Genomic DNA, 12347 nt, shown 5'->3' with positions numbered 1-12347 from the left:
TCAAATCAAAAGGAAAGAACAGATTCTTTATTAAAGGCTAGATTTTGATTTATGGAGAATATGATATTCTTATAGAATTAAGTTTATAAGTGTAAGTAAAAAAAAATCATTATTTCTTTTTCCCTCTTTCATTTCCAATTGGAATAGACATATTCACAAGCTGTTATTTCCAGATAATGACTAGTAACTAATTAGCTTAAACATTAGCTATATTCTAGGCACTACCCATTGGAAATCAGATATAAAAAGACCGTTTCTGACCTCAAGAAGTCAACAAACTAATCTAGAATCTCTAAACTTGAATTTGATGGCTGAAGTATGTATTGCATTCTTGGGTTCTCCTCATGGCTTTGTGAGTCTGGAAACTTGTCTTTTCTCCTCTCAATAGCTTTATAAATACTTTCATTTATGGATGGCTTAGTCACACTTGGGTTTCACTGGTTTAGCTCTCCTTTGTTGGACAATTTACAGATTCATATTTTCCAAATTAGCATATGCTAAATGGATTTTACCCCAGATAGTGAGGTGATCATTATAAGCTCAGGCAAGGCTCAAGCTCCAAATTTGGATCCTATTGTTTGCATGTACGTAGTTCTGGAAACATAGCAACAGAAGCCAGCAAGTTCTCCTCCAGTGGAGATATTCCCAAGAGTCTGCTGCTAAACATGTGCAGCAATAATTAAAACATTCCAATTATAGCAAGTCCGTCTTATATTCTCAAGCACACTAAATGCACCTCAGAATAGTATCCCTTGCTCCCTATCAATGCTTCCAGTCATAATTCCTACTCTTTCCTGTAAAAACTGCTGTCCCTCTGAGGCTCTTGCCCCATATCTATATCCCTTTTCCTAGTCTTACTTCTCCTATCTTTTGGATTTGTCACCATCGCATTCAGTCACTGAGACCTTAGCTATTCTTGCAAAGAATCCCTCTATACTACATCCTAGCACACTCACATAACTTAAATCCTTCAGGATGGTATGTGATACATACTGACTAGATACACTATCTGTCCAGAGTTATCATTTTCCACCCTATCTCAGCCACCTTTTCCCATAGTTGTTACCTAAAAATAAAAAAAAATAATAATAATACAGAAGATAAAATAAGAAGAAAAAGAAGAAAAACTTTAAATCAATAAATCTGGCCATGGTAAGACTAAAGGTCAAGGACATCATCTTCTTGAGCCATTTCCAAGGCTACAGAAATCACCCTTCATTCCCACAAATTCAACTTACATTGATCTGTATGTGGATGGATTCTCACATCTACTGAAGAAATTATCAATTAAATAATTTAACATTACCATAAGAGAAAATTTTTTTTTCCAAAGGTGAAAAAACACCAACCTTTTTTTTTCAAAGGAGGCTCTTCTATTTCTCCTAGACCAAGACAAAAACAGTAAATTAGAAAAACATTTAACATAGCATAATATTGTTTCTTTATTTCCCCATTTTTGTTCATTTTTTTTAATTTATTAGTTTTGATGATAATAGTCCTTATATTAACTTTGCTCCCAAATTCCAGTTTTTAAGTATAAACTTTGTTTATGTATATTTATTTGAAATAGTTTTACTTTTATGAGTTCAATAAAATTGTGGCAGTGATCCAAATTACACATTATAGTTCATATATCACTTTCATTTCAGTTCATCTTGACCTTTCACTGGGGCCAAACAAATACAAATTCAGACAAAGTCATAGAAATGGCTAAAATAATGAGCTTTTCTGGTGGTCAAGGTTGAATACATGATATCTGAGGACCAAGACTGACCTTAAAAAATCTCATCTAAAAGATAGAATCAAAATGCTTTGTTCTTTTCACATCTACTTAGTAGTAGTTTATGTGTGGTTTGAATTTATTTTCTTTCATTTATTAATATATATGAGAGAGTACATATGTTAGTTGCATAATTTTTGTTACATTTAGAATGTGTCCCTCCATTCTACACCTCCATTTGGTTCAATAAATTTACTTTTTATTGTAATTTTAGTAGAATTGCTTTCTACTATTTGACTAATATGACTTATGTGTATAAAACATTTATATGTATATTTAGTTTTGCTGGTGTTATTTCAGCCTTTCTAAGAATAACTTGAGAAAAATAGCTACTATTTTTCTCTGAAGAAATATACTTATTATTTATTAAGTAATAAGTATGTAATAGCAGTACTTATTAAGACACTCTACTATACTGCTACTCTAACGGTATCATTTAATTTCGACATCTTTGCCACAAGGGCAGATAAGCTATAAGATGAAAGGTAAATGAGGCCAATTTACTGAGTTTGGCATCCTACACTATTAGCACTTAGAAGTGTATTTATTTTGTTTTAGCCTGACCCAAATATTCAGTTGTGCTTAAACTTAAGCAAACTACTGTAATGCATATCTAACATTGGCCCTAGCAGCTAGATATATCTTGAGGCTCTTTGTACCTTTATCAGTATCTTCGTCCCCATCGTCGTCATCTTCTTCATCAGATGAGATGATGTCAGACAACAAAGAAAAGAAGCCGTAGACCCAGTCCGTTGTTTCCTCCACAGCATGATGTACAAATTTTATAGGATCTGAACCAATTTTGGAAATCGAGCTTGCTAAAAGTAATTTAAAAAAATAAACTTTTATAATCATTTCCAAAGAAACTAAGAAAAGTTACTTTTTCTGATTTGTTCTTTTGACTAAATGAATATACCTATTTTGTGAATTTAAATATCTCTTGGCTAGAGTTCTTTCTGCTAATAAAGAGAAACTAAATTTTGTTATAGTATGGAAATGTATTCAATTAAAAAGAAAAATTATTGGGTAACTGTGTCCAAACATTGTGGGATAATCAAGAATGAAGTTGCCCTTGAGGAGTTTATAATTTAAATAAGAGTTTAATATGGGAAAATCAGAAACAAATTAAAATAATGTATACTTATGCTAGCCAAATTGCAATATAAAATCTAAGTTTGGATGGTCAGGAACAGAAGAAATTACGATTGGCCCATATTGTACTGGAAAGCATCATGGAGAAGATGGCTATGTAAATTTTCAGGTGAACAGTAAGTTCCAAGTTGTCTTAAATAGTTGTGACTAAAGTAAAAGTGACAAGTCCATTTATTATCATTTGAGATACATCAGGAAAATTCTGGAATTGTAAAGGTGGTGATCATATCAAATTCCAGCCAGATTCAATTGGTTTATCTTTGTTAGACATCCTAGTATCTAAAAACAAAAAGTAGTTGAACTTTTAGTAAATTTAATGGATAAAATTTTAAAAAATAATAAAATCTATAAATCTTCCCTTTTTTTATTTCCTAGGAGGTAGAAACTGCTTGCAGAACGAGAGATTAGATATTAAAAATGTAAGCAATTAGACATATTAGGGATTTCCAAAATGTTGTTCTTCTCATTCAAATTACATGAAAATTTCTCTGAAGAGTAAGTATAGACTTTAAGATCTGATTGAAGAGGTTATCCATCTATAAATATGGTATAAATTGCACCTGATTTTTCATTAATCTATAATTAAATTTTAGATTTATGTTTTCCTTAATTTTAAAAACTATTTTAGCTTTTCTAAGATTCTTCTCCCTTTGATATCTTGAGACTAGAATTATACCAACATACTATATTATCTAAAGGTTAAGTACTCCAAAATTAGGCTTTTACTCTAATCGTGATAGGAAGTCATTGGAAAGTTTGAGCAGAGGAATGAAGTGATTTGAATTATGTAATGGCATTTGCTGTGCTGAGGATTGAAAGAATGCCAGGTTGGAAACAGAGAGATCAGAAAGGAGCCAAATGAAATAATCCAGAAGAAATATTACAGTAATTTCTCTCAGGATTTTCAGTGTCTGTAATGAGATGTAGTCAGATTCTCAATGTATTTAAAAGATAGAATTAAGAATAGAAACTTACAGTTTGGCTATAAGATGTAGAGAAAGAGATGAGTACCAGTTAACTTCAAGGTTTTTGGTATGAGAAAATGTAATGATAGCGATGCCATTTATTGAAATGGGAAGGACTAGTGAAAAGCAGGGTTTTTTAGGGGGGAGTATATCAGTAACTGAGTTTTAGACTTGTCAAACTTGAGTTGCCTTTTATAAACCTATGTAGGGATATAGACATTTGTATAGCTTAATATGACTTACAAAAGAGAAGTCCTCACTGGGGATAGAAACTTGGGAGTTCAACAGATGACAGAAGTATTCAAAGCCATGTCACCGAATGTGATCAGAAAGGAGGGGGATTCAGGAACACTCCAACATTTAGAAGATAGGAATAAGTCAGAGAGATGGGGAGGAACCAGCAATGGATTCTGAGAGAGATGAGAGAGAAGTAGAAATAAAGATAAAAATAGGAAGAGAGAAGAGAGAGACAGACAGAGACAGAAAAAAGGAGTGTAATGTACTTGATATCAAGTGAGGAAATTGTTTTGAGAAGGATAGAATGATCAACTGACAAATGTAATTGATAAAATGAGAATAGACCTTTAGATTTAATGATGAGGATGTCATTGGTAATCTTCAAAGGGCAGTTTCAGTGGAATGCATTCAAGAATAAATGGGAAGGATTTAGAGACAGTATATTTTACTGTAAGTTAAATGAGAGATTGGACAATTGTTGAAGAAGGATTAGAATAATAGTAGGTTTTCTGTTGCTGACACTGTTACATTGGGAAAGACATTCCATTTTTATGCTGATGGGTAAGATCCCATAGAGATGGGGAAAATAATATGAGAGGAGGTTCCTGGGGAAAATTCTTAATTTTATGTTTATCTCAGGAGATTCACAGTCTATCCAAAGATGACCAGATACAAAATGCTGGTCTCAGGGAAACCTATCTCCATATTTCATGACATTGTAACTTTACATTTAGGGCTTTATTTTACTGCATTCTGGAGAGTTTCATGTCAGAAAGATATGATAGTTTGAATGATTAAATTAAACCTTAGAAAAGAAAACAAAATGGAATTTTATAATTGCAATGGAAAATTTTAAAAGAATTATGTGTAAGGAACTGAATTGTACAGTCATCATTAAAGACATTTTTGGCATTAGTATATTTTGTATCTAATGAAAAAAATACTGCAAATGGGGTTTTTATGACATAAATAGATTGAGATCACTTACCCATTCCCCTTCTTTCTAAGTGTTCACTGAGAAACATAACAATAAAATCCAACAAAATAGATAGTTTAATTATTCGTATGCTTAAATGCACTATATATGCTTAAATGTATATTGCTTGGTTCATTCTAAAATAGTCAAATAAGATTATTTCCATGAAGTTAATGTTGCTGGCTTGAGACCTGCTTCTGATTTTCAGCCATGTAGACAACAACTTTGAAAAGATAGATATATAGTAATATAGATTATATAAATATATCTTGATTCTCATTCCTTTTCTCAGACATCATATCCAAATTATATCAATGGGAATAATATTTTACCATGCAACTAAACCTTTTAGTATCTTCTTTTTAAAGTTATACTCAAGTAATTGTACTTTCTTACTTCCCACATTTCCATGACTTAAATTACATATATTACAATAAGTATCATCATAAAAATAATAGTAGCTAATAGTTATAGAGTGTATATTGCCTTCTGGATACTATTCTAAGAACTTTACATATGTTAACTCACTTTTTCCTTTCAATAACCTAATGTGGTAGTTATATAATGTTATCTCTATTTTAAATATAAGAAGACTAAGGCACAGCAAACTTAAATAAGATGCCTAAGATTACATAACTAGTAAGTGATGGAGCCTGATTTTGTACCTTCCAGCCCATGTCTCTTAAGTATTGTGCTATAGTGCTGTCAAACAAACAAACAAAAAAGTGAATTCACAATTGATTCTAGAGTAAAATCTTGGATGAGATATTCTGGGAGTGGTTTTCTTGCTGTTAAAAGGGGGAACAAAAAGTTTTCTGCATGGTATCAGAGATCCTGGAGCTACTATGGTTACCTTATAACCATGAGAATGGTAGCTGACTCACTGAGGAAGGCAAAGGTTAAAAATGAAAGAACTTGAGTCCATGACATTGCTGAGGCATTGGATTATGATATCTTGGAATAATCACCCTACTTCCAGTGCTTCTGTTATATGAGATAAGAAATGTTTCTTTGTGTTGAAGTCACTCATAATTGTCTCATATTTCTTATGAAAATATGTGTCACTAGATGCAGGGGAAATTGTTTTAGGCCCCTTATGATCAGTAATTGGATTCTTGGCACTCATAAAAGAATACCAAGAGAAACAAGAAAAAGTTTAAGGTTAAATAAGATTTTTTTGTGCTCTGTCTTTGCAGCCAAACTATACAGATACGTGTTTCTAAAGATACAAGAGAAATTAGTCACCTTTTCTGCTTTCCTCCAAAAATGGTTTCACTTTGACTATCAGTCTTACATTCTTTAAGACTGTTTTTTTTATCTTTCATATTCTGAGAAACATCAGCATGATGCTCTCAGCTTAGACAGGTAGCATTAAAGTTAATGCCTCTCACCTCGTGCCAAATCTTATCAGAGACAGAGACAAAAGGAAAAATCAGTAAGACTGATCCTGTGTGCTTTAAAAATTTTGACATTTTGTTCATCACAGATTTTTTTGCATTTATTTTGAATTTTTAAATATTGTTTAAAAATATTTATCTTAACCATTGAGTTTTTTAGAACCCTCTTAAATTTTGCACCCAAGTTCTTCACTCACCTCACTCTAGTCTTGGTGTCTCCCCGCTCCCCACCTAATAGCTGTGTGGTGTTCAGAAAATTAACTTTGCAATGTCTATAAAATTTATTGATGCCTCCGCTTTCCCAAAGTTCTAAATCAAGACCTCAACTCCTCATGCCAGTTATTCCTATATTCAACCTTTTCACACTTCAATTTATAATATACCTAATTCTGACAAACTGTGTTATATAGTGGGAAAAGAAGACCCAGAGTACTCTGTGCTCCAGTTTGCTGAATTGTAAAATGACAACAGGAATAATAATACTTAATACTTAAGGTTGTTATGAGTATTACATGAGATAATAGATTCAAATCACATAATATAGTGTTTGATAATTGAAAGTGTCAACGTGGAGAAATGAACAAGACTGTCTTTGAATCTTGAATGACCCAGAGGCTCTTCCCAGTTTGCTAGCTGGGACCAGCAGCTTCCCCACCCCTCAGCAGCAAGCTCTGTATATGATGTCACCTTCTCTCAAGGTCTCCAAATGCTGTACAACTGCCTTTTCTAGTATCCCCTTGGGAATTTGGCTCTTAAATTCTGACTGCTTGGTATCCATTCCCAAATAATACCAAAAGCTATAAGGCTTCCTTCATGCATTCTTTATCAAATGAAAGAACAACTAAGAGGTGGGGTCTCTAGAGCTGCCCATCTGCATTTGTCTGAGTCACTCTATGAGATGGCAGGAGAACAAGGGTCCCAGTCATATTCTGATCCTTATGCTCATGAATCAGTCCCTGTACCGGATGGTACTCATTGAGCTTCACTCAAACTCATTGTAAATAAACTCCTTGGTGTAAAGCACCTAATGCACAGTAAAGGAGCTAGTAAATGTTAGGTAATTATTAATTCAGTTTGCAGAATCACTTAACTCAAACATATGGTAGTGCTCCATAAATGTGAGCACTGTAAATATTAAACTACTATCGCTTAGTCATTATGTCCTCACGGGAAAGCTTAACAGGGTCTGTAAAATCCAAACAATGCTTTTATTAAGACTCATGAAATAACTAGTACTTGTCCCCTGTTGCCCAGAAAATATTCGCACATATTCAGATCTAAACAAAGCAAGGAATTTTAAATGTGTTACAAATGATACCTAAATTAGGAAAAATTCAACTCAAATGTATGTTGGTGTGTACACCTTGCACATAGTAGTACTCAATATGAGGTTGACTAAAAAATAGAGGTTCTTCTTTCAAGACAATTATTTAGCACTTATTGTATGCAATATCTTATCTTAAGTGTAATATAACTAACACGGTGCTGTCATTTATGGGCTTGATATCTAGGTGTTTCTAATTTTGATATGTGAGGAATGTTGGTTTAAAATATATAGAGGTAATTTTCCACATCTAAAGAAATTATAATTTTAAATGACTAGTTTCTTCCTTTTGTTGCAGAAAAGTTTTGGATACTTTTGCTTTTGTTGGTAAAATTTTGATCCAGTTAAGAAAACTATTACCAAATTATACATTATTTAATATGCTCTCAGTTACATGATAAGTACTGTGAAATTACTTAGTCTTTGTTCAAGGTGAACAGAATTCTCTAGAACTTTACCAGTGCCAAACAGAGCTTCCGACGTGTTTTCTCATCCCCATGCCACCCCTCAGGATGGGAGGAAGGGAAACACAGGTAGGAAAAACAAGATAAAAAGATGAAAATTATCTACATGCTATGCCAGTATGTGCAGGAAGCAATGGTTCTCACCACCATGTTAATAGGTTTCTTAAACTCAGAAATACAGCTGAGAGTTCAAATTCTTATTAAACAGTTTAAATTTGAGGTTTGGCATTCTTTATAACAGTCAACTATTTCTTAAGGATATAAGGTCAATTTAATTTAATTTATTTTTAACCAAAGCACTTTTGAATAAAAAGCAGTCACAGTGAACTAAGTAATCCTTGAGTCTTCCAGGCCTCGAGTTTCCTGTTTTGACGATACTAGGCACAAACAAAAATATGTGCCCTTTTATTTACTATAAATATCTTCATCAAAGTGATATTTACTGAAAACATTGTACTTTAATACTTTTCAGGTCCAGTCTGAAGTAACTTCCAAACTATTTCTCATAGATTGGATCATTTCCCTTGGGCACACTTGGTTGAATTCAATGAAGTCAGAACTGCCATCTTTAATTTTATCATCACAGAGGAAGGGCTTTCAGTCTCTGATAGTCAAATGTCTTTATTTCCTCACGAATTTACTGTTTCTTATTCTTTATTTATTTCAAACTGAAGGTAAAGCCAGCATAAGAGAATGAGGAAGTAGCACATCCAAACAAGTCAAGAATTCAAGAAATGTTTGATTATGGCACTATATTTATATTTAACCCCTAAGGGTTAAATATATCCTGTCAATAGAATTTTGTGAAGGGCATATGAACTGGAATTACACATATTCCCATTATTTTCTTTTGAAAATCTCATGGAAGATAACTATATTTTATGTAAAATTGTTTCAAATCCAGAGGAAATACTTGATATTTTGGTGCCTATTTTATTGAAGAGAATAGCAATAATTTGTGGCTAAAGTAGATTTTTCAACCAATAAATATTATAAAAGAGGCTCGTTTTCTAATATCCTCTCTTAAAATCAACTTGTAGTAGCTTTTTTTAAAATGATTACACTAAAGGGTTAAATGAAGTGGCCCTAGCCAACTGATAAGGATTGGGGAGGAGAAAAAGAAAAAATAATAATAAAATGGAGAGGTGGAGACCAGTGAATATTAAACTCAATGGTTTTATTGTGTGCTTTGTATTGGATAACTTTGTTTATGGTAAATAATATTTCAAGGATACTCACATGAACAGAAATGTGGAATTCAAGCTATGTTGTAGAAATTCTTTGAAAATGACTATGTAAGTTTAAATAAGTTTTTGTATTTGTTTAATTAACACAGATTTAGCAGGAAATACAAATATTAGTTCATTTAAGACCTGGTAATTAAGTTATGGAGCAATATGTCAGATGCTTCTATAAAAAAAGAATATGATGAAATCTCATTTTGATATATTTAAATGCCTTCTTTTACAAATAAATTAGTACCATCATATTTCCTTATTCAATAATAGATGCTATATTCTAAAAGTAGGACATTTAAAAAGTTGTATATAACCACCTGCCCTGAATTACATAAATGATTTAACTTCAGAACCAAGTGTCTCAATAGATTTTCCTTCTCCTAGATTTTTGACATAGAGACCATATACAGAGGATGAAATTTCCCAGAATCTGTTATCCTTAATCTCAATGAACACTCCTCAGAACATAATGAGATGAAAGCTGAATTCAGGCTATTCCCATGGTACTTTTAATATTCACCTCATTTTGAGAGATTTTTATTTACACATGTGGTGCTGGGGTATGAAGGCAGAAGAGGCACTTGGGAAGAAAAGATGGTCATAAGGTACAGAGATCAAGGGAATCTGGAGCCAGCAAAGGATGGACTGAAATTCATGGGAACAATCTAGAACCTGCAACAATCCTATGACCTCCGAACCTCTCTTCAAAAAAGAGGAAGCAGTCACCTTTAACATGGAGCTAAATATGTATGTTGGCCAGGAGTAGAAAAAGTCAAGGAAGGATCTAGCAGAAACTGGAGTTGCTACAGGGACAACTGTGGCCCCATGCCAACAAGGTGAGGCAAGAGATCAGTGACAACATGCATACACACTACGCCTGGTCCCCTGCAATGACCTTCATGGCTCTGCTTACCTTCTGCCTTCCAAATCTCACACACAATGATTCCTCTGGCTAACACAACTCCAGAACTGTGCAGAAGGGGAAATTCTAGAAAATGTAGTTTTATCTCAGCCAAGGTGACAATACAAATCCACTGAATTTAGCTTTAATAATTATCAACATTCTGTCAATCTGTTATCTTTCTCCTTTCTCTACATTTATCTTTTCCTTTCTCTAATTTGCTAAATATTTTAAAGCAGATCCTAGATACTTAAATTCTTAATCTCAGATTCATTGATACTTCAGTATTCATGTCTATTCCATAATGATTTATTTGATATTGTCTTGCTTGAGGCACAAAAAATGCCCATAGTAAATTTTCTATCTTTCTTGTGCTAAATGTGGACTGTTACTTCTTAAAGAAATGCCAGTTCCTTTTACTGGGAAATAATATGTTGAGACTAAAATTTACTCAATAGGGATACTCATTGCATTTGATTGTTACTGTTTCTAAACCTTTTGAACATCCAAAATTTTAAAAAGTTTTAGAATTATTAACAATCCAATTAAAATGTAAGAATACAGAATTTTCTCTCAACTTCTTTGCTTTTATACTCACATCTCTTTTCTCTTTTGTTGAACATCTTACTTCTCAATTATATTGTTTTTTCCACTGCATACTTATAAACAATTTCAAATAAAATGACGCCAATATTACCATTAACAAAAAAAGCAGTGATAGAGTTTTAAAACTCTTTTCACATTTTCTTTGTGCCCTTGAACTGTACCACACTAAGGACAGAGAGTCAGAATGGTATATTTTAAAGTTATTTGAAATAATTATTTTCTCTGGTTGTACCTGTAGTATAATACAGAGTTAGGTTCATTTGTTTCTGTATGCTTTCAAATTTTAATGATCTCTTTTGTTTTCCTATTTTAATTTTTTAATCATTAAATAAAAACATTTACAAAGGTCTCTAAGTCAAAACTTTATAAGAGCACATAAAAGAAAAATTTTGTTGCTTTAGTCTCTTACTATACTGTTCTCTTCTTCTCTTTATGGTTATCTAATTTTGTAAGATTTTGATTTATTCTTTCATATATTTATTTCATATACATATTTGTATTGAAGGGAACACATCTAAAATTTTAAATAGGGGAATAATAAAATGAGATTTGCAATTTACAGTAATTGGCCTCAGAATGAGAAAGGAGGCAGAGGCAAGATTATAGGCAAAAATAAAATATGTGCTACTATAACAGTCTTGGGGAAACTAAAGCAGGAGTTCTGGAAATAAGTTACAGAGTACAGAACAGAATCCAGAGATGTGTAAAAAGTAGAATGAGTTCTTTTTGACCACTGAACATTCATGGATAGTGGAGAAAGAGGAATCTCATGAGGAGTCCTAGGCTTCTGACTTAAGAAACTGGAAAATGAATGGGATTTGAAATCTAGGAGGCAGGCCTGGAAAGAAACATAACTACCTCAGTTAAGGATTTTAAATTTAATGTTCCAACTGAACATCCTTATAGAATTAGAAAAATTAGAGAGAAATTGGAGTTAAAGATGTGACTAGGAAGTCATTAAGTGTTAAGGTTAGTTGGAAAGAAACTTCTTAGCAAGTAGGTCAATTAAGGGGAAAATAAAAATGCTTACGAGACTTACAGCATTTGGTTAATCTATCTTCCAATACACTGTTTAATACAGCACTGAATAAATGATGCAAGTTGTCAATGGGTGAGTGATCAACTAATAGATCTGCTAGTAATTGATTTATTTTTCTTCAATAAAACTGCATAAACCAATGAAAAAAATATTTATGAACTAAATTTTCCCTTTAAAATAAAAATAATGATTCTCATGGTGGGAAGACTGCATTTTTTTTTTTTTTTAAACTTAACTTACATGCTTTAATTGTTTAGAACTTTGTCAC

General features: G+C 32.5%; 1 protein-coding gene across 4 annotated transcripts in view; it reads right to left on the bottom strand.

Moving 5' to 3' along the window:
• TRDN (triadin) overlaps positions 1 to 12347 on the bottom strand; it is a 241034-nt gene that overhangs the window by 172349 nt on the left and 56338 nt on the right. For all 4 annotated transcript variants that reach the window (XM_011358757.1, XM_011358761.1, XM_011358759.1 and 1 more), the window contains 2 exons: positions 2440 to 2598; positions 1350 to 1382 (listed from right to left, as the gene is read on the bottom strand). In XM_011358757.1, the coding sequence (XP_011357059.1) occupies positions 1350 to 1382; positions 2440 to 2598 (192 nt within the window). The remainder of the gene's footprint in view (positions 1 to 1349; positions 1383 to 2439; positions 2599 to 12347) is intronic.

The sequence above is a fragment of the Pteropus vampyrus genome, unplaced genomic scaffold (genome assembly GCF_000151845.1).
Source record: "Pteropus vampyrus isolate Shadow unplaced genomic scaffold, Pvam_2.0 Scaffold43, whole genome shotgun sequence".
Taxonomy (NCBI): Eukaryota; Metazoa; Chordata; class Mammalia; order Chiroptera; family Pteropodidae; genus Pteropus; species Pteropus vampyrus.
The sequence above is the reverse complement of the archived record's forward strand: the minus strand, read 5'-3'. Positions and strand labels throughout refer to the sequence as shown.